At 37.5% G+C, this 23,954-nt stretch overlaps 1 protein-coding gene across 2 annotated transcripts in view; it reads left to right on the top strand.

Moving 5' to 3' along the window:
• The window catches only part of fbxl17 (F-box and leucine-rich repeat protein 17), a 965,787-nt gene that overhangs the window by 38,833 nt on the left and 903,000 nt on the right, over positions 1 to 23,954 (top strand). For both annotated transcript variants that reach the window (XM_051929669.1, XM_051929670.1), the window contains exon 5: positions 8,937 to 9,068. In XM_051929669.1, the coding sequence (XP_051785629.1) occupies positions 8,937 to 9,068 (132 nt within the window). The remainder of the gene's footprint in view (positions 1 to 8,936; positions 9,069 to 23,954) is intronic.

The raw sequence follows: 23,954 nt of genomic DNA, 5'->3' as shown, positions 1-23,954 counted from the left end.
ACAGTTATATCATGATGCAATGGCAATATCCCGAACTATTGGTTGGCCAGATTTATTTATTACAATGACGTGCAATCCACAATGACCAGAAATCCGCAGATTCTTGAGAACAATGCCACCGGCTACATCGGCTTTGGATATTCCCACTTTTATAAGAAGATTGTTTTATCAGAGAGTCTTATTTTTATTGAATGAACTTGAAACAGTGTTCAGTCAAATCAGAGCATACATTTACACAATGGAATTTCAAAAACGGGGTTTGCCTCACATGCATTTATTGGTTACTTTGCAAAATAAATTATTAACTGCTGATGATGTAGATCGGTTTGTCTGTGCTGAAATTCCAAATGGAGAAACCTATCCTGAATTATAGTACAAAGTCATGTGGGGAACAGCCTGGACACAGACAGGCGGACACCGATGGTTCAATAACCAGCACACGTTTTATTCATTGTAACACAAATAAACTGCACACACAACCCCAGTGCCTCAGCACCAATCACCCCAAAGTCCAGACCTCACAATGCCTTTTCTCTCTTAAGGTCCGCCCCCACTCCTCTCCTCCGAGCTCCGTCCTCTTCCACCCGACTCCAGCCATCGAATGGTAGGAGGTGGCCCCTTTTAAACACACCTGGACGTGCTCCAGGTGCCTTCCAGTGAGCGACTGCCGGCACTCCCTGGTGTGGCGGAAGTGCCGGCTGTGCACCTGGAAGCACTCCGGGTGTCCCTGGTCTTCTTCCCCCCAGCACTTCCGGGTGTGGCGGAAGTCCTGAGGGCCAGGGCTCCTCAGGCATCTGGGCACCCCCTGTTGGTGACATCGGGCCCCTGTAGGGTTGAGCTTCTAAGCTCTGTTCCTGTGGTCCCCAAATCCACTAGGGCGGTTGCCCCCTCATGGTCTGGAAGAAGCGTGAGCCCTCCTCCAGTCCTTCTGGGCGTTCTGGCTGGGTACCACCCCAAGCCGCTTGCCACAGTCATTAAACACATGTCTCACAGACCACATTTAAAAGATTCATTATGTTGGGACTTAAAAGAAAAAAATTGTTTAAAGAATTTCCAAAAGTGTTCGGTCAAACAACAGATATGACTAACGCTGGCTTTCCTGATTATTGCTGAAGAGATAATCGTCAAGAACAACACACCTATCACAGAAAGAAAGATGGTAAAATTGTGATACTCGATAATTCAATGATTGTACCATATAACCTGTATTTGCTCAAACTATTCGATTGTCATTAATGTTGAGTATTGTGCATCGGTTATGAGTATTAAGTACATCTACAAGTACATTCATAAAGGGGACGATAATGTACATGTAACTTTATCGAAAGAATAGTCTCAGGGCGAAGTTCAAGCATATTTAGATATGGAATGGAAAGTGGGTGGCATTTAATGGCATTCTGTTGAATTATTACCGATTCATTTACCAGGTCAGAATATGATTCAATTTAAAGAGGGCGAAGAAGCAGAAGCTATAGAGATAGTGAAAAATAGAAATACAAAATTATTGGCTTACAGTATTTTGAACTTAATAAAACAGACGTAAATGCAAAAGCATATACGTATGCGAAAATTCCTCAACATTACACATGGCAGAAACAAAAAAGACTGGCATCCAAGAAAAATTAATTGCAAAATTGTTGCTCAATTAAATTTTGTATCAACAAAAGATATCGAACTGTTTCATTGTTAAATGAATTGAAAGGAGCAACGTCGTATAAAGATGTTCTAACTATAGGTGGAACTTTGTACGGTACCTTTCAAGAAGTGGCACAAGCAGCTGGGTTATGTAAATTGGACGACTATGTTTCAAATGATGTCTGATGCCACTTCTTAATGATGCCTGACAAATTAAGACACTTCTTTGTGTACTTAATTATGATGGGTGAAGGTAATGCTTTACAATTATGGGAAGCGTTCAGAGGACCATTATCCAAAAAGTCGAATGAATAAACAGCTCTTTCAATCATCAAAGAAATGTTAGAAGTAGAAGATTTAATGATTCAGCAATTTGGACTTCCACAAGAAATTAACGAATCAGGGGTAAAGAAAGAGATAACAGCAGACTAAAATTTAACAGTGGAAGACCATAAAAAATTATATCAGAAAAGTTTATTCCAAATATTGTTTTACTGAAGTTTTAAAGTAAAAGTGAACATAATGCATATAGGGAATGTAACTATTCCCATGAAAAAAAAAAACAATCTCTTTAAATTGTATTTCTGGAAGAACATACCCTAGTGTTGGTGAGCGAAGCAAGCAGGGTGCGGACCCCCCTAGTATATAAATATATAATTCTGGAAGCATTGTTTGGTGAGCTGCTGAAATTGTTCTTTGTATTGGATTTCAGTAAAACTGCTTTGAGACTCGTAGTGTTGTTGGTACAGTCTTTTTATTGCAGGTCTTCTAAGGGGGCAGATCAATTGGATAGGTAACAGGACAAATATAAAATGTATTTGTGTAGCTGAGCTGGCTTGATGCGACTTTCTTTAGTTTTAATCTGACAATGTTCATTTGAATTTCTTTCCTCAGCAGCTGCTTTGAACACTTCAGCAGTTCACTCTTTTCTTAATGTCCCTACGGGTTCATTTGTATACCCTTAACTGTTTCTGTGCTATTGATACTTTCATTATTATTACAAGTTGTTCTAATGCATTTTATCTTTAAAGAAGGGTGTTGTGGACTCTGTAATTTGGCTTTTATGAGTTTATGAATAACCAATTCCTGATGTTCAAGCCATAGCATGGATGTTTAAATTTACTGTTGTGATCAAATTTTCTATCAACTGTATTTAATTTAAGCTATTAAGCTGCAAACAGTTACTCTCTCTTTTGGTACCAGCAGGTTTGCTTGTAAACTGCGACACATACAGTAACTATAGATTCTCGAACTAATAGAGACCCTTTTTTACATGTATTGCCTTCCTTTTAATATTCTTCATTACATTCTGGCAAGTTAAAATTATACTTTACATGCCCAAACATAATTTTGATTACTTGGAATTCGATATTTGCAGTATGTTTCACAAGTCAAAATGAGAAGTACATACTGTATATCTACAACTTAGAATACACTTTACAATGCAAATTACAGATATCTGTTAAATACTTAGTGATATTTACAACTGAGGGATTTTCCCAGTAACCTCTATGCAGATCTCAGTTCTCAATGGTTAATTTTATTTTTACTATTAGAAATTCAAATTATAAAAATCTGTCAATATAGTACCTAAATGTGAATAGTAGATATCTATAATTTTGATTAATTACAGTTAGAGCCACAGATGTGGTCAGTTACTTTTTAACTATTTTTAATTCTACTTTAGAGTATAAAAATACATTTCTTAAGATATCTTTAATTCAAAGCCATTAACAAGATCTGCAATTATTATCTCGGCAAGTGAAAATGTAATTGCAGATATCTCTAACTGTAAAATTTGTGAAAGTCAGTGGAAAAGTCAGTCACTTTCAAGAAGTCAAAATGTAATTACAGATATCAAAATAGGAATTGAAGATGTTAAATGTTACAGTGGGTTGCCATGCACATACTCTTGTAGCTTCAAATTTAAGACATTGATCCAGTTCAGAAGTAGATTTTATTAGAAGGCTGCTTTATTAATTTTAAGGTGTGCAAAATTAAGTGTGGTGCTTACAAGAAAATAAGATATTTATTCAACTTACATTTATATACAGTGGAACCTCGAGATACGAGCACCTCTGTATACGAGAAATTCAAAATACGAGGAAAGTATGAGCGAAAAATTCAGCTCTAAATACGAGCATTGGTTCGCGTAATGAGCCACGAGCCAGGCTGTGGGTATAGCTCGCGGCTTAGCAAGGGGGCGTGGTAGCAGTTGCGAGCCGCGATCTGCGATGTCTGCGTTTCTCACTTAAGTGCACAGGTGGGAAACTGCCCACATCCATGATTGTTCCTGTGGCTGATGGGCTGCAGCTGCCATGTCCTCCCCGCATATATAGAGAAGCGCGAGCAGGTTAAGGGGGAGAAAAAGTAAAAGAGAGAGAGAGAGAGAAGGCAGGCAGGCAGGCAGGCAGGCAGGCAAGTGCAGGCTCGCGTGTAGCTGAACAGGCGAGCCAAACAGCTGAAGCAGGACGGTGTAGAGAAGGTCAGCTGCATTAAGAGTGTCTCGCCTGTTTTAGAGCCCGCATGGGAGAAATAGGTGAGACGCTAACAGAGAAGAAGCACCGGGGATTGTCATCTGTTTTTAAAGACTGCTTCTTGTTGACGTTTTAGCCTCGTGTTAAAGGATTGTTATTCTTGTGTATTTTAAACCTCCACTTCACAACTGTTTTAAGGATTATTTATTTAAAGATTTATTGAATGCTCTACTGCACTTTGGACACCTGTTTTGATTCTTTTAATAATCAGTTATATTATTTACCAGTGTTATTTATTAAAGGTAGACTACAGTATATATAATTTATCAGTGTTATTTATTAGGAAAATTGATTTTTATGTTAATATATTTGGGGTGCAGAACGGATTAACTGGATTTCCATTATTTTCAATGGGGAAGTTTGTTCTAGATACGAGAAATTCGCTATACAAGCTCAGTTCTGGAACGAATTAAACTCGTATCTAGAGGTTCCACTGTAATATGCTTTGGTGAATTAGTGTTGCTCATTTATTAAACAAGACCTTCACTGTCTGTAAAATTCATCATCTTCTCAATAGTTTTTTGTTATATATGACTTTGTCTCTGACTGTCGGGTAAAACCCAGAACTTAAGAAATGGTGACTTAAGTAAGTGACTCCAGATCGGTACAAATCAATTTCTTTTGCTTTTTTCTTTTTTACTATAAAACATTTTTTTCATTTTAGACTTCCTCATTATACCATCTCTGACTACGTTTTTTATTCCCATTTTTTTTTGGAGGACCATATGCAGCATCACCAGCTCCTTATTTTTGCCATCCATGCAAACCTCTACTGATAATCTTCTATTGGTGGCTTTCACCTCTTTCAGAACTCTTTTATTTCAGGATAGAAGATGGTTAGTGCTATGTAACGCAAATTAAGGAAAGACACAGCAATTTAGGAGAGAGTTCAGCTTGTTATTTTAAAGGTAGTGCTTAAGTCTACAAACATAATGGTTAAATCATTTGCAAAATTCAATTTGAGAATAGTTTAATTATCTGCAGTGACTGGGATAAAAGTCATACGTCAGTCATCTTCAGTGACAAAACCATTTCCAATATCCACTAATATAAGTGTTATAATAATCTACAGTGCTAACTGGTGTAGAAATGCAACATTGTCATATAACAGCAGGTTTGTGCTGTCTTCTTATAGACGTGTAATCTCCAAAGGGTTCTAATAATACTGTCATTATGTGTATAACATGCTTTTATTATGTTTTCTGCAAACCTGCATGAGTTGATTATCTACATTATGGAAGAACACTCTTTTATTCATCATTGTGATTTCCTTATGTTTGCGAAATCTATACTCTAATGCATTTAGGCAATTGGCCCATGTGTTATCCCAGCATGCTATTAAATGAATAGACACTTATTTTTTATTTGTTTTATATTCCCTTCTTTCCTAAAGATTGCCATTTATAGATCTATTTTTTGTTCATACATAAAGATGATCCATGTTTATTCTGTCATTTTGAACCTTAAGTATGTTCGATTGGCTGCAAGATGCACTTTAACTTAATAATGCAAACATCTTTACATGAATTTTATTTGTTTACATTAATAAAGGAAAATACTGTCAAACCAATGTTGCAGTCTGGTCCACATTAGCAATAATTGTCTAACCTTCAGTATTAATTGTCTTTACAGTAGAATTTATTTTTTAATATGAATCAAATTATTGAAATATGCCCATAATTTGGTAGAGCAGATGAAGCCGTAATTTTCTATTTACTCCATGTAGGCAGAATATTTCTTAAGATATTTTAAAGAAGGGGAAAAAATTCACTAAAGTCACTAAAAGTAAAAAATAAATAAATAAAAATAATACAAATTAGAATAAAAATGCTATGATAATGATCTCTGCTGTTCTTTTTCCGATTTTCTGTGGTGGCAATCTGTGCCACCGCCACCCAATCAAAGCACCGTGCTATCCCTACATTGATGGATTAAAGACCAGAGGTCCACATGACAGACCATCATCATCAAGTTCTTCCACGTGAAGTCTGAAAACCATGAGGACTGATTGAGATCATTTATGTTAGGTAGAATGCCTCGAGGGGGCTGGGTGTTCTCGTGACCTGGAACCCCTGCAGATTTTTTTTTTTTTTCTGTCTTCCCTGGCTGTTGGACCTTACTTTTATTCTATGTTAATTAGTATTGCCTAATTGTATTTTTAATATTTTGACTTTTTACTCTTTCTTAATCCTGTAAAGCTCTTTGAGCTACATCAGTCAGTCAGTCATTGTCCAACCCACTATATCCTAACACATGGTCACGGGGGTCTGCTGGAGCCAATCCCAGCCAGCACAGGGCAGGAACAACACACACCAAGCACACACTAGGGGCAATTTAGGATCGCCAATGCACCTAACCTGCATGTCTTTGGACTGTGGGGGGCACACGGAGGAAACCCACGCAGACACGGGGAGAACATGCAAACTCCACGCAGGGAGGACCCGGGAAGCAAACCCAGGTCTCCTTACTGTGAGGCAGCAGTGCTACCACTGCGCCACTGTGCTGCCCTGAGCTACATCATTTGTATTTAAATGTGCTATATAAATGAATGTTGTTGTTTGTTGTTATTAGTTTTTGTCCCCTGAAGTTGTACATTATAGCTAAAGAGTTATAAATATGTTAGGTTGTGTCTTGGGATGCTGTTTAATCAATTTATTTGATGTAGTAGACTGCAAAAATCAAAGAATAGCATGTGTAAAGAAGCCATGTTGGAAAATAATAGAATGCTAGTCATTTTGTAGATACATATATTTGTTTGCAGTGAGCAGAAAAAAAGTTTACATTTTTACTGTACATCACCTAATACAAAAAGATTTCTGATTACAGTGTTACTAAAGTTATCTTGCTTAATGAGTCATTAAAATAAAAACAAAAATGAAAATAGGGTGTATTTTTTTTTTAACAGTATTGAAGGTACAGATAGTTTTTGTATGAATAACTTAATGTTGGTGTTTCTTTATATCCATCATTGTAGTGGCATCTGGAGAATGCAATATTTTAATGTATCATCAAACATTACTTTCTGTATGCATAAGTGCATTATATTTAATCAGTAGAACACATATTTAGCAATGTTTTAATCATTGAATAACTGTATAATTCTCCATTGCTCCCTATGAAAATATTTCCTCTGTAAAAGAATTATAATATTTTCTTTAAATAGTAATACAACTATTTTTTAACATATACATTAATAAAAAGTATTGAAACCCTGTAATTCAATGCTAAAAATATAATCTCAAAAACTTGTCTGTGTAGTTTTGCTCTCTACATTGTATCAAAATGCACTGAGTGAACTTTTTTAGTGTTTTTTTCCCATTTGTTGAGATGTTAACGTGATATCCCTGTGTTTAAGTATTTAATTAATGTCACCCATTTGCAGTCAAAGGTCTGAATAATATTTTTTTAGACTAATAGAGTTTTCCTTAACTCTCCCAGCAATGATGGCCTTATCTTTTGCATCAATACAGTTTAAAGGAGAAACATCACTTGTTTATAATAATTATTATGAGAACCTTTTAAAACATTTTTTTTACTGTATTACAGAAAAAACTTAAACACAGACAGTTGTGAATAAGAACATTTTAAAACAATTTTTACTGTATTTTAAAAACTTAAATGCAGAGAGTTATAAAGAAAATTGCCATTCAGTGGGAGTCTTCAGATAAAACAGTACAATAAAAGACTTGCTGAGACAGCATGTCTTCACTCATCTTTTAAAGCTTTTATTCAAACAAATTGCATGTTCCCTTGACATGTATATCTGTTTTTTGTTATCAAACAGACAGCACTTTTTGCTAACGTCCATTCTACTCTACATACGCTCTCTCTCTTTTTTCAGTCTTAGTCCCTTGAAAACCAGTCGGCTTTTGGCAGTAATTTGATAGGAATGAATTAGGTCATTTATGTTCTCTCTGGATACATAATGTAGTTTTTCCTTCCAGGCGATGAATCATTTTACTTTCAGAAAAGAATCCTAGGTAGATGTAAGATTTCAAATTTCAAATTCTTTTTGCTATAAGCTACTTATTTCTAATATTTAACCATTGTGATATAAAAGCTTTATTTGTCAAAATGCAAAAATATAGATAGGTAAGTAGGTACATAGTACTTTATATTTCCCAAGGGGAAATTATGCTTCTGCTGATTCTTTTTAAATTAAACCCGTTTAACTATAGTTTTTGCATTATTTGCCTTTATTTAAAAAAACATTTTAACATTTTATTATCACATACATCTTTAAAATACCAGCTCATTTTTGGAAAGCCTATGTATTGAAAGAACATTGAAATATTTGCATTTCATAGCCTTTACCAAAAAACTTTTTTGCAGATATTGCTAAAATATCTGTAGATTCTTTTTGAACAAGTGAGGCTCAACTTTGCAAAGCAGTAAATACTGAAGCTGTTGTATTCAGAGGTATTTGTAAATGGTGAAAAGAATATGGAAATTTGTAAACATTCATTTTTATTTTTAAAATGTATTTAATGTGAAAGGTAAATGCTAAACTAGAATACAGTAAAACAGCTGAGAAGTACATAATTGGTATGCAGTGGTAGATTTATGATAGCAAAGCTGCATTATTTAAAAGTGAAGCATGCAAATACTGTATATTGTATTTCATTATATATAAGACTACACATGTTCGTTCATTCATTCATTCACTCATTTGCATAATCTCCAGTTGATTTTTTTGTAATAAGATTTCTTTCTTGCAGTATAAAAATAAAGCAGTGCTTGAATTTGTTGAATCTTTTATTGTAGTTGGGACAACACTGTTCAGAGCTGAAAGATGTTCATTTTGGTCAGTGCTACAGAATAACTGATGAAGGCATGGTGGCATTAGCCAAAGGCTGTTCCAAACTTCAGAGAATTTATATGCAGGAAAACAAACTGGTAAGTTCTCCATTTGTATTTAAATATGTTTTACTGTATTTTTATTTTGAAGAGGTAACTGGGATTTCTGTATTTTGCTGTTGTAATCAATAAGTTACGTAATACTCATACGGCAGGACAATAATTCATTTACTTTTACACTTTAAGAAATAGAAAGTATCAGTTCTAATAAGGCTGAAAATATTGCAAATATATATTGGTTAGAATACTTGTAGTTGCATTACTTGTCAAACAGTTTCCTGCTATTAAGTGGTCAGTAGACAGTTCTCTTTTAAATGTTAAGTAGGATAAAGCTTTTTTTCACCCAGCAGATGGAGCTCATAACACATTTACATGTGCAGTCTACAAAATATTCATTGCATTAGAAGGCAAATTGCATTGAGCCAGCAGTTTTCTTGTACAGTTTACCTGCAGCTTGCATCAATGAAATTATTTTAATTATTTAATTGGATCCGATTATAAAATTTTGTTTTATTTTCAGTCATTGAAATAATCGCATAGTTAATTAAATTGTGGTGTTTTGTTTTTAGTAATCTTGTAATAGATATTTAAGGACTGAAAAGCTACTGAGTCTCTAGGTATATTAACTATATATGTCTAGAAGCAATTATGTCGTCCAGGTCCTCCCGTAATGCTGAGCTCCTGACACTTTCTTGAGGAGTGAACCCAAGAACCCTGTCATGAACTTAATTTTATCTGCTTGTACTTTTAGTCACCACCCAGTTTTTGATTGTAGGAGAAGATGGGGATATCATTTGATATCCCACTTAGCTCCCACTTCCTCTCTACAATGAAAAAGAACAAGTGCAAAACTACAGCTGTTGCAAGAATTTATTGATCAATATTTATGTTATATACATTGAATAAACCGTTATCCCTATTCCTTAGTCCAAGAACAACCTTTTTACTTGAAAAATTAAAAAATATTGTTACACTTGCTACTAATATTGTTTATATTGGTTCCAGTTATGAATAAAACTGTTCACCTTGCAGTATACTGGGAGGCTACTGTAGTAATAGACAGATATAATCAAAAAAATTGCTTTTAATCCTGACATATTATGCACCATTTGTTGGAAATAAATACAAGTTATAACAAACATTTATTTAAACCTTAATCACAAGGAATTTTAATCTGTATCAAGCCGAGATGAAGTCGGTGAACAATATTCTTGCACAGGTACTATTGTCCTTCAAAATTTTTAACTCTTAAGTTCCCAATCTACATATATATACAAAAGGGGATGGACCTTAAGCCAGTGAACCTTGTATTCCTTTAAAAGTTTTAACAATAAAAATTTCATGCTTATTTGAGAAAAGAGAGGAGAAAATTGAATTGTAAGTTAACAGTATTTCTGCCAGCTAAACATTAATAAAAATGGTTATTCCAGTTATTCTTGCATGGTGTCACCTCCAAAAAAAATCCTTGGCACACAGTTGTAACTTGGCAGCCCAGATGATCAGAGGAAAAGCAACACCACTAGAATCTTCTTGCTTGCAGCTGTTCAAAGTGCATTTGAGACAACTTCTAAATTACCACTTTAAAGGCATTTTGTTCTCTCACTCAAGAAACTTTGATGCTGTTCAATATAATAATACCTTTTGGGTATTTTTTTTTTTTTTAAATAAAGAATGGTACTTGCCATCTACTTCCATGTTAATGAACACAAAAGGTCCTCGGAAGTCAAGTATTCTTGAGCTTTTTAGTGGACTTTTTTAGTCTTGTATAAACTTTATTTTATTATATTTGTATATATGAAAACATTAAAATGAATGTTTCCTAAGATAATGTTTTATTTATGCTGTTTAGACTTGGTTCATGTGTAGAAACAATTTTTAGAAGTGTGCTTTTTCAGTTCTATTGTTTTTTTTTTTTGTTTTTTTGTCATCAGATTTTGATATTTCAACATTTTATATAATTATTGTGTTTATCACTGAATATATTATTTGCTCAGTAAGCAATTAGCTTTTTAAATGAGAAATTTAGTGGAACCTTAAATTATAGATTTCTCCTTTTAATAAATAACTTACATTTGCTCTATTTATTTGAAAAGTGTGTATTTATGGAATATGTAATTTACTTGTAATGTAGTCTGAGAAACATCTGTTTACTGTTCTTAGTCTCAAGTTTTGGCATTGAATCAAAGAAGTATAGCAGGTTAATAAAAGACTGCACATGTTCATTGTGCAGCAAGCAACAAAAAGAATCAGTATGGAGGTCTTTATATATGTTTTGTTTTTTGCTCAAGTAACTTGAGAATTAAAAGTAGAAACAATTTAGTTTACATTGCTTTTTGGTCAGTTATTTACTGTATTTTGCATAATATATATCAAGTGAAAGCTTGTTTATTTTGTATGTTTTATTTGAAATAAAATGTGAAAAAGTCAGCAACTGTATAAAGCATTGATTAATCTGTGTTTGCAATAAGGTTCAAAGGAAAGGTTTCTGAGCGTTTTTTCCTTAATGGTGAGATGGCTAACTGTTTAATGCAAGGGAATCTTCAAGTACAACCTCTGCTTCTCTGGATTAAGAGTTGCTATAGGCTTCACTCACAGGTGTACCAGGCACGCCCCATAAGTAGATGATCTTTCGGCAAATCTAGGATAACTGAAAACATTATGTCGGTTATTTGACCTGAGAGTATTTAGGAAATCCCAAGAAGCGCTAGAACTGTTGCTCAGGGTGTGATGTCTGGGTCTATACAAGTGGATGTGTTGTCACCCTGATCCTTACCAGTATAAAGTAAATGAATTTGGGGGGGAAAATATACAAGGCAATCAATAAGTTTATACATTTGAGAACTATATTTAACTGGCATACTGCCCAGGCTGATTTCTGCCTCATGTCAGGTGTTGCCAGAACAAGCTGTAACTCATAAGTTGAGTCAAGTGGTCTTAGTAGCCAGGTGGATAGTTCCAGAAATAATGAAATGTAAACTTTAATTGGATGTTCTTTTTATGGCTTCTGTCATGAAGAAGTAAAAAATCTGAAAAAGAAAAGAATTTGGCATTAGTCAGAAATATTAAATTTCTTGGATCAATTTATGAAGGACTTGCAGTATTTGAGAAGCGTTTTATCAATGTATTGGACGTGTTATTGTTTATTCATAAGCTCTTGTTTATATGCATTTTCCATACTTTATGAAGTTATTCATCATTTTCTTAAGGACTATCTGAGGACTTCAATAATAAGACATTGGCAAGAGACACAACTTAAAGTTAATTATTCAATCAGAGAAAATTTGGCCAATTTTTAGTGGATTCAGATAATAGGCAACACTTGTAAATTCTGATTGGTTGCAATTTCTTGCTTATTTTAGAGACCAGCATTTCCCAGCCTTCTACAACAGTCTGCTTATTTTGACTATTAAAGATTTTTGTGGCCCACTGTAATCACAAACTCCTGATGTTTGAGTGCAGGTTCAGTTACATGTGCAGTACAGGAAAGAAAAAAAACAGCTTACTATCACCAGCCCACAGCTACTCTTTGAAGTGCCCCCTGAGCAATTTAAATATACAGTAAGTTGCATGTCACTTATTATGTTATGATAAATGTAGGAACAATTTACAAGTATGGTCACACAACTAATCAGGGGGCTTATGTTGTCTATCAATAAACTCAATGTCAGGTTGCAGGAAAGACAATTTTTTAATCGATGATATGGCACAGTATTAAGCTTGATTCTGTATTTGTCTTCTGTGTGCCTGAAAGAGCCCAGCTTTGCAGAGGTAAGTTGCTGGAAATGGCATTAAAAATGTGACTGGTTTGTCAGACAGGACAAGATACTCCAAAGCATCATGAAGCTAAAAATTGAGTATGTTCTCCCATGAGAAAATCAGTTACAAAGCATTTTGGCAAGAAGGATTGACAAGTCTGCCTTGCCCTTTGGCACTTAATCTGATCATTGCTTCATTATTTTGGTAGGCAAATAGGATTTCAATCCATGTATTCACGCAACTGAGTCTTGACACTTAAGATGCTTCCTGATATCAGTATCCACAGTGATTAGAAGCTGCATTTTCTTTGTTAAAAAGTCTGAGATTTTCAAGAGCCACAGATTGTCTGGCCCACATTTAGAGTTTCCTAAAGATTTATTCATTTTTGCTTTGGTCGGGAAAAATAGTCCCTGCATTTCACTGGTGGAGTGGAGTGGGGCAGAGATGGATTGGGCCCATTTAGGTAACTAAGAATATCATTCAATATACTGTATACTAAACTAGACAACCACTCAAAAATCACTAAACTGATGAACTAGTTCATGCTTTGAGTTGAGTAAAACAGATTCACCTCATCCCATAACTTAGAAGCGTGAAAGAGCTGATAGTGATCAGTACCCATTTCATCACATAAAAATCATAAATAAATGTAACTGCAGAGGATGGCTATTGATATAACTGACCTGCTATTGATATAACTTGAACAGAATACAGTGGAACCTCGGGTCACGAACGTCTTGAACCACGTACAAATCGGGTTACGACCAAAAAGTTTGCCAAACTTTTGCATCTGTTCATGACCACACACTTGGGTGACGAACAAGCCAGTTTCCCTTCTGGTTCATATGTGCCGATGATTTCTGCACGTGTTCAATCTCTCCCTGTGCATTCCCTGTGCAGCCAGCGAGCGAGCGAGCGAGAGAGAGAGAGAAAGCGAGTGCAAAAATGCGAGCGAGCAAGCGAGAGAGAGAGAGCATGAGCGAGCGAGAGAGAGAGAGAGCGTGAGAGAGAGAGAGAGAGAGAGAGAGCGCGAGCGAGAGAGAGAGGGAGAGGGAGCTTGTGAGGGAGAGAGAGAGAGCGAGAGAGAGAGAGAGGGAGCGAGAGAGAGAACGCGAGAGAGAGAGGGAGTGAGAGAGAGAGCGAGAACGCGAGAGAGAGAACAAGAGAGAGTGAGAACGCGAGAGAGAGGGAGCGAGAGAGGGAGGGAGGGCGAGAGAGAGAGAGAGCGCGCGAGGGAGCGAGAGAGAGAGAGCGCGTGAGGGAGCGAGAGAGAGAGAGAGCGCGTGAGGGAGGGAGAGAGAGAGAGCGAGCGAGCACGCAAGGGAGAGAGAGCGTGAGCAAGCGAGGGAGGGAGAGAGAGAGAGCGAGAGCAAGAGAGCGCGAGCGAACAAAAACCTGCACATAAAGGTTAGACCAAGGGTGGGCAATGTCCGTCCTGGAGAGCCGCAGTATGTGCAGGTTTTTGTTCCAACCTAGTTCCTTAATGAGAACTCAATTATTGCTGATGAAGCACATATTGCTTAAGTGACATTTTGATGCTTCATTTTAGTGGTCTCGCTTGTTAAGGTTGTCCAACCTTAATTACTTTTTTCAATCTTAAACTGCTGCATTCAGTGTTTTAATTGCTCATCTTAATACATAATTCGCCAGTCTCCTCACTCACTCACGTCCGTCCGAAGCCGAATGCGCAGTCGCCTTCTGCGCATGTCTGAAGCTGAATGTGCAGTCGCCTTCTGCGCAGCTGCCCGAAAAACCTTATGAGACCGACATCGCGGCAGGCGGCGGATTTACGGCCGCGACAATTTAAAGAGAAAGGCGACTTCGATTAAAGCTCTAGAGGCCTGAAAGACGATTTCGACTACAGCTCGAGGCCTAATTATGCATTCTGATTCAATTACGCATTCAGTCAATACACCTATATCAGGTTTGTGGTGCTTATATTTATTACTATTCCACTTGTGCCCGTTTCATCTTACGTTGTCGAAACGGGCTCTTTGTCTAGTTAGCAATAAGATGTAAAAGACAAAGCAGCCAGCAGTTTTCCAGCTAGCTTTTTTCCAATTACATCTGTGTGTGTTCATCATGCACACATGTTTGATTTACTAAAACACTTAATAGAAAAATGTGACAGACTGAAAATGATCTGTTTTAGGCTTCAAATCATTTGGATGATATCCTTGGAAAGGAAAAAATCTACGATATAAGAGCCTTACATTGCACAGACTAACAAGCCATAAAATTAAATAAGGTCTGAGATTGGCAATGATTGGTTTCTAATTAAGCAATTGGGTTGGAATGAAAACCTGTAGCCACTGCGGCTCACCAGGACCGACATTGCCTATCCCTGTTCTAGTCTTATCAATTCATTCAATTCTTTATTATTGTCACTTCCTTCACATGTAAACTCATTAAATGTCTGTTTGCCTTGGTGTTGCTTCAGCTTGGCCTCAAAAACTTCCAAGTGTAATTTGGTTTGCTTTTTGGCTGTGTTTGTCAAAACCTCTGAGCACTGCACACATTGGGGTAATGGCTCCACCTTACTGTCAGTGTGTGTGAATCCAGAAGTTAAATATTCTTTACTAGGTTTTGTTGAACATTTAGTTTTTATTTTACTATTTATTTTGGCTCCTTATTTTTTGCCTAACTTGTGGATTTGTCTTTTTTCGTTTAAGCTTTCCTGTTAAAGGCAGTGACCCATTTTCTGTTTTTTGCAGACACTCCATATGTTGTACCTAGCTAGTTGAATTGAGCAAGCTAACACATGTCAGGTGCACACAAACCAAGCATGGTTGGTGGCAGGTTGAAGTTGGAATACTAAAGGTTTGTACTGGTCACATTTGTCATTTTATAAGTGACTAGCAAAATACCCGTGCTTCGTAGCGGCGAAGTACTGCTTTAAAATTTTTATTAAGAAGAAAAGTAAACCTTTTTAAACTGAGGGAAAATATACCAATAATTATTTGTTAAGGATCTTTTTGTATACCATGTTGTCAGTTAAACCCTCTGGTTGTAATATGACCAAGCTGTGCGCTGAGCTTACTCTTGAGCATGCAATGTATAGTTGGCCATGTGTAAAGCAATCTTGCCTCAAATCAATGCCAACCTTTTGTAGGATCTGTCCCTGAGACTTATTAATTGTCATTGCGAAGCAGAGCCTTACTGGAAATTGGAGGCATTTGAATTGAAATGGGTTTCATTGATAACTTCGCATCCAGCTTTTGAGAATTTAAACATTCATAAACATCAAAGTGTCCACTACTCAAATCGTCACCTGTGAATCTAAGATGTTTAAGAGGCATTGGCGGTTGTCCAAAGGTGTAAAATATTTGGCCATTTCGGTACACTTGAAAGCGACAACTGAACAATTCAGCAGCAGCCATCAACTCACATGCAGAACCATAGGTGAAGGGCTTAAGCATTTAACTCTTATAGTGCTCCTGTGTAGTATAATTATCTCCTGTACCGTCATCAGTCCACACCTTGAACCTGTCCCAGTCATTCAATACATAAGACACAATGTTCCTCCGGATATCAAGAGTGAACCTGATATGGCCGTGCAATATGTAACACAGAGAATGGAAAAGGCAGTCGCCATCTCCGGACATGGAAACCACTCGGTAAGTGACAGTTCTTTGATCGATAGTGATCACCTCGATAGACATGTTAATGGGGGTATGGTGGGAACGATAAAGTAAATGGGTACCTGAACAATGTAAACTAAGTCTAAAATACCTACACAATAACTATAATCATAATAAGCGAACAATAAAACAGCGGAGAAGCCATGGATTAAATGAAAAGGCTGCAGTTATCAGCAGGGAGACGTGAATACTGTGGCGAAGCAAGGAAGGGAATGAAGAGACCGGAGCGACAGATGGCTTTATATAGGCAGGCAGCCAACTACGTGGGAGGCGCGGGGATGGGGGACCCAACAACGCCTTATACGGCGATCAAGCTGCAGGCTATGGACGTATATATGTACGTAAGTAGGATTCAGTTAGCGTTGGGAACCCGCGTACCAAATTTCTTGAAGATGGGCCCATAAGTAACAAAGACTGTTGGAAATTTCAATATGGTGGCCAACAGTGGCGTCATATCACCGAAATAAGTACATCGGTTTCGGTTAGCGCAGGGAAGCCGCCTACCAAATTTCGTGAAGATGGGGCCATAAATAAGAAAGTTTAACATGGCGGACGTTGTCGACCGTTATGACCGTTACGCGTAGAATTTCAAAATGAAACTTGCTTAACTTTTGTAAGTCAGCTGTAAGGAATGAGCCTGCCAAATTTCAGCCTTCTACCTACACGGGAAGTTGGAGAATTAGTGATGAGTGAGTCAGTGAGGGCTTTGCCTTTTATTAGTATAGATTGAAAATAAAATGGTGCAATAATACAGTATATATTTTAAAATATGGGGTTCCTTTTCAAAATGTATTCGTATCATTTTTTGTTTGTAGTATATTTTTCAAGTTAATTACTCGGACTACCTATGATACCCCATGGAAAACTCTGCTTTAGACTTAGTATTACTCTGTTGTATTCTGTGTACATGGAGATCATCTTTAACAGGATCCATTCAAGGTGCGTGTGTAATTTGAAATTAAGAAAATCTCTAAATATTCTATAATCTGTTATTGTAGGCACTTTGATTTTCAAAATCATTAAGCAACTTTGAGGATTATGTTTACTGTAATGTTTGCTTAATGTATGCTTTAGACAGTTTTTAACTTTTTGCTCTAGTTAAACTATTTTTATACAGTGATCTTATTAAGTGTGGGCTGAGAGTACTGTAATAAATTTAGAGTTAAAATATAATTAGACTTTGCAAATTACATAATGCATACACTTAAAATATAGATTGTGTGGCACGGTCCACGAGATGGTACGATACCTTCCCTGGGCCACGAGAGGGAAACTGCCCTGGTCTACTTGGGGGCCACTGGAACAAAGCTGGGAAGCTCATCCCTATGAAAGGACGTGGCCACCGCCAGGGGTGCCTGGACTGTTATGGAACCCTGGATGGCAGCACTTCTGCCACACCAGGAAGTGCTGCCAGACGGAGCACCTGGAGCCCATCCAGGTTATTATAAAAGGGGCTGCCTCCCTCCAGTAGACGAGCCGGAGTTTGGAGGAAGGAGACGGAGCTTGTAAGGAGGGGAGTGGAGGTCAGAGAAAGAGAAAGAAAAAAGAGACAGCTGTTGAAGACTAAGGCATTGTGGTGCTTATATAAAATAAACGTGTGTGTTTTGGACATCCTGGTGTCTGTCTGTCTGTGTCCGGGGTCTGTCTTTCCATAATTGGTATAAACAAACAGTAAAACAATGCAATTTCAAACTTATTGATATGAAAAGATCTTAACAATATATGTCAATTAATATTATCATTGAGATATGTTCATTTAATAACAGAGGAGAAGGACAACAAAAAATCCAGTCGGCAGCATCTCAAGAAAAAATAAATATCTGTGGAGTCCATATTAAGTTATGATGCATATTGATCAACAACCCACACCCCACTCTCTACAGCGGGATACCGAAAAGAGGAGGGTTTTATATCAGTTAATAATTATTAAAATAATTGTTTTTCTACAAATTACTAATAAGTCATTCTCATTGCATTTCTATTTATCAGCAGCTCTAATCAGGGTATGCTAGGTTAATATAATAAGTCTTCATCCTGAATTTAATAGCCGAGTCTAAAGGGCCTTCTCTTAGGCCGTGTCCGCACGGGCGTTCAGATCTTTGTTAAATGAATGCGCTCTGATCTGAATGACCTAGGCATTTAAGTTGCATTTTGTAGTGGCGCTTAATTGATTCACTATGATATTACATCACGTTTGTTTGCCTCTGCTAAACGCTAACCTGCAGCCCTTATTGTAGTTTTGTGTGTTTTCCTGCCGGGGGCAGTTATCAGGCAGTCAGAGTGTTTCTAACCTGTGAGGTTCGAGGTTCATCCTTCATTGGATTCACGAAATAAGGAATCAGTTGGCATTGTTAGACCTGAACATTTTTCTCCTTGTGTTAAAAATCAACCTGATACAGTGATGTAGGCAGAGAAAACATCACTGCCACTACTGTGTTCTCCCTCTGACTGCAGTGTGTGTATGTAATCTATGAAGAAATATGAAAAAGAAAAGCTGGTACAACACCATATTACACGCCGGTCAACCAATATGCGAGTCAGTGTTAGCCCTGAAGAGTGTCTACTTGTCACCTTGAAGTAAGAAAATATACAAATAGTACTTGTGTATGCACTCACCCACTGGCATTAATATGCCATAGTAGCTAAAGTTACATCATTAGCACAAACCTGCAAACTGTTTCGAATTCTCCATTATTATTATTATTTTGTTGATAATTTGTGTGTGTGTATATATAATCATGTCTCTGCCGCTCACATATGTGGATTTCACTTTCACCAAACAACAAATCTTTTAATTCTCGCAGATACGCCTCTTCATTGGGAAGAAACACTACTTTTCCCTGATGGCAACACGAATCAGGCGATCTACAAGTCTCCGATTTAAAGTTTAAATCAGAACAATATATTCGATCTCTTTTTACTGTTCCGTTATTTCACCGAGTAATAATTTCCATTTGTTTGCGCTAATGCGATCTTTACTATCATTTTTTGAGACTTTTGAATTTTAATACTTTCATTATCTCTAACCTGCTCTGTATGTGTATCGCGCCAACGTTTTTGAATTCTTTACGACGTTCTACTTTGTCATCTACTCTTTGTCTTTTATTTCCGTGCCCTGGGCATGGTTAAATCTCTTGGCACAAAGTCTCGTCTCGCGGGACATGAAAGTATCTCTCTGAAAAAGTCTCGTCTCGTCCCAGGATTTTTTTTTATTTTATATATATATGTAATATATATAATAACAATACATTTTATTTATACAGCGCCTTTCCCATGCTCAAGGCACTTACAGAATATAAGAAAGAATGGCAGGGTATACATTATATAGCAGGGCTACTCAAATATAAATTTGAAAGGTCCACTTACTAAATTTCCATTCAGTCTGAGGTCCGGAAAAGTGACGGTCAAATTCCAAATAGAGAACTCCAAAAAAAGGCAATCCCCAAACTTTAGAACTATACACAAAAAAATGACATGGTAGGCCTTTTAGTGTGAAAGGTGACACCTTCTTTGTGCCACCAGTTGTTTGAACTTGGGCATAAAAGGTGTGAGGGCAAGGCGGAGGCACTGATGTAAATGTTCATTGGTGAGGGTGTTGCGGTATGTGTTTTTCACCATGTTCATAGTGGAAAAGGCAGATTCACAGCAGTACGTTGAGGGAAACATTGTAAGAATTTGAAGGGCCATCTTCTGCAGGAGAGGAACACCTGCCGCAGTAACCATCTTTGTCCAGAAGGTGACAAGGTCACAGTGAGATTCCTGCAGTGCTAGGTTTACTTGTAGCTCAATTAACTCTGTTTGCAGAGAAGCAGCACTGGCCCATTGGAAGACTTTTGTGGCTTCATTTGAGAATTCTGCAATATTTTTGACAAGAAATGGATTTTCGATGCACAGCAAGACTTGTTTTCCCAAAGGGAAATCTTCAAAGCGAGTTTGGAAATTTTTAATCAGCTTGTCCAGGAATTCAGCATAATTGTGATGGTGATGTTTTCCTGCAGTCTGATCCAAAAGTCTTGGGAAGTGAAGCAGGTCCTGCTGTAAGTCACATTTGAACACCTCCAGCTTCCTCTGGAAAGCACGGACAGCTAACATGAGGTCACACACTGTGCTGTTTTTGCCTTGGAGCTTCATATTAAGGTCATTAAGATGGGAAGTAATGTCCGTTAGAAAAGCAACAATTTCCATTTTCTCGTCATTCTTCATGAAATCCACAAACGGTTTGGCTTTTGCACTCTTCTGATCCAACAGAAATGTCTCCAGCTCTTTCCGCAGTGCCCAAAAATGCTCCAGTACCTTGCCTTTACTAAGCCACCGGACATTGTTGTGAAGGAGCAAATCATCAAATGTTGCATTCACCTCTATTAGAAATGAGCGTAATAAACGATGTTGCAAAGCAGAGGATGCTCTCAGATAATTGACTAGTTTCATGACTGTTGTCATGACTTCTGAGTACCTTTCTCCAAGGCTGGCACACAAAACCATCTGGTGAATTATGCAGTGGTATGCCATGAGGTCAGGGTGGTGAGTTCTCAAGCGTGACACTAATCCCCTCTCTTTCCCAATCATACATGGTGCGCCATCAGTAGCAATGGAAACAACATGCTTCAGGTCTATCGCTCTGTCTCTAAGCATCTGTGTCACTGCTTCATAGATATCATCCCCCCTTGTGTGTCCATGGAGGTTTGTGAGACCCAAAACATCTTCATGAAATTCTCCCTTTTCTTCATCAAAAAATCTGACAAAGACCATGAGTTGTGCATTGTCCGTGATATCTGTGGATTCATCCACAGCCAATGAAATGAATTTGGCTTTTTTTATAGCAGAACTAAGTTGTTCAAGCAAATCATCAGCGAATATTTCAGCTCGTCTTGCAGCAGTGGAATCAGAACAGGGTATTTGGTTTATTTTCTGGATTATTTCATCCTTTTGAGTCCCTTCAAACAGAGCAGTCACCACTTCACTCATACACTCTTTGACTACTTCAGCATCAGAGAAGGGTTTCTTGTTTTTTCCCAGGACCCATGCTACTCTAAGTGAGGCTTCTGTTGCCCGCTCCTGTTGTGTGGCTGATCTAACTATTACACTGCTTGTAGCTTCATATGATGATTTCAGCTGGTTTATTTTTTATGGTCCTTACCTCTGAGTTCTGAGGGTAATTTTGTTCGAAATGTGCATGCTTGGTTTCATAATGGCGTTTCACATTACCACTTTTGATTATTGCTACCGTCTCGTTGCAGATTAAACACATTGGTTTTCTGCTTCCCACGGGGAGCACGAACGCATATTTTTCTGTCCACTCACTCTTAAATTCGCGGTTTTCAAAATCAACTTTTCTTTTCTTATCAATGTACTGTCTTGAGCCAGCCATCTTCACTTTCAGTCAGCAAAAAAAAAATTCAGTTATCGAAATTTGCACTGCCTGCGAGTGATGAGACTGCCTGTTCACCGGCCTGACCCAGAGCACGTGACCGGTACATAAATCTGGCTGCAGTGAATGAGCGAGCGAGTATTGGGGGGGGGGGGGGGGGGGGAGTAGTGGGAACGATACTGTTACAACTGGTGTGATTGGACATAGATGAAGCAACCCAACCGAGTACAAACCTCAAAGATATATCGCGCGGAATCACAATTGCACACTTCATTGAGAACTCATTTGGATTATGATTACATTTGCATGTTTGTTTTGGCGTCGGTCCAGATTTAACCGTATTTGGGTCCGGATGCGGACCGGAGTCCGCCCATTGAGTACTATATATAATATATAGCATTGTACAAACCAGATAAATAAATAAAAGAAGATTACGACAGTGAATTCAGAGGGAAAAAGGCCCTAACAGACAACATAATTGATGGTCTAGCACAGCATTTCCCAAACTATGGGTGCGAGCGAATGTTGAGTGGGCCCTGAAACATAAGACGATATTCTGACCGATCGGGCTAACAGCCGGACGTATTTTGTTTTTGTGACATTGTTTCTCGCGTTGTGTTGTGTTCGTTAGCGTACGCCCTTATAATCTTTTTAAAAACAATTATTAACGTTTGAATATAATAATGGAAAAGGGATTGAAACGGATTGCAAAAACTACGTCGCCGCCGCCGGTTGATTGTGATGAAAAGACAGAAGATGTTCTTATAAATGACAAAAGTGGCACTGAGGCTATCTTCCAAACTCCCTCAACGAGTTCGCATGAATCGAAACGACGGAAAGTTATAAGAAAATATGACCCTGAATATCTAAAACTAGGATTCACTTGGAATCATGATACGATAGAGCCGCGTCCTCAATGCGTGATTTGCTACGAAATATTAGCGAACGAAAGTATGCGCCCAAGTAAGTTGACGCGTCATATAGAAACGAAGCATTCCCATTTTACGAATAAGCCAGTAGATTTTTTTCAAAGAAAATTGTTGGATATGAAATCTTCAAAAAATATTGTTTCACATTTCATTAATATTAATGAAAATGCTGTATATGCCTCGTACCTCATTAGCTTAAGGATCGCCAGAGCAGGAAAGCCTCATACCATTGGCGAAGATTTAGTGTTACCATCAATTAAAGATGCTGTTGGAGCGATGTTTGGAGAAAAAGAAGTAAAGGAAATCGAGCGCATACCACTGTCCAATAATACTGTTGCACGACGAATCGACGAAATGGCTGAATGGGCAGAGGACGAATTAATCCGGAGGGTAGTTTGTAGTAAATATTATACGCTACAACTAGATGAGTCTACTGACGTGCAAGGCCTATCTCAACTACTTGTTTTTGTGCGTTATATATGGCAAAACGACGCGCATGAAGATATGCTGTTCTGCAAGCCAATTAGTCGTGGAACGGCCGAGGAAATTTTCAATGCAATTGATTCCTATATAAAAGAGAAAGGTTTACAGTGGAAGTACTGTTTCGGTATATGCACTGACGGTGCGCGGGCTATGTGCGGGGAAAAATAGCAGTGTCGTTACAAGAGTTCTTAAACAAAGCCCCTGTGCTTTGTGGACACACTGTAGCCTTCACAGAGAAGCACTGGTTTCAAAAGCATTACCTAATGATTTCAAAACAGTACTAAATACAGCTGTGAAAATTGTAAATTATATTAAAACAAAACCCTTACAAGCACGTTTATTTCAAAAGCTGTGTGAAGAAATGGGTAGTCTTCATACATCTCTTCTTCTGCATACGGAGGTACGTTGGTTATCCAGGGGGAAAGTACTGACACGATTAGTGGAATTACGCAATGAAGTTACAATTTACTTGGAAGGAAAAACTGAATATATTGAATCTCTACTGGACAAAGAATTCATTCTCAAGCTCACATACTTGGCGGATATTTTTTCGAAATTAAACGAACTCAATTTGTATTTGCAAGGTTCAAACGAATCAAGACATTTTTGTAGTTCACGATAGAATTCGAGCGTTTATGAAAAAGCTTATGTTGTGGAAAAGTTGTATTGAGGATGGCAAGTATGATTGTTTTGAAACTCTTGAAACTTTTATTATAGAAAACCAAGTGCAGCCAAAGACGAACGTACT

This window comes from Erpetoichthys calabaricus, chromosome 7 (genome assembly GCF_900747795.2).
Source record: "Erpetoichthys calabaricus chromosome 7, fErpCal1.3, whole genome shotgun sequence".
NCBI lineage: Eukaryota > Metazoa > Chordata > Cladistia > Polypteriformes > Polypteridae > Erpetoichthys > Erpetoichthys calabaricus.
This window is presented reverse-complemented; position numbering and strand designations above follow the sequence as displayed.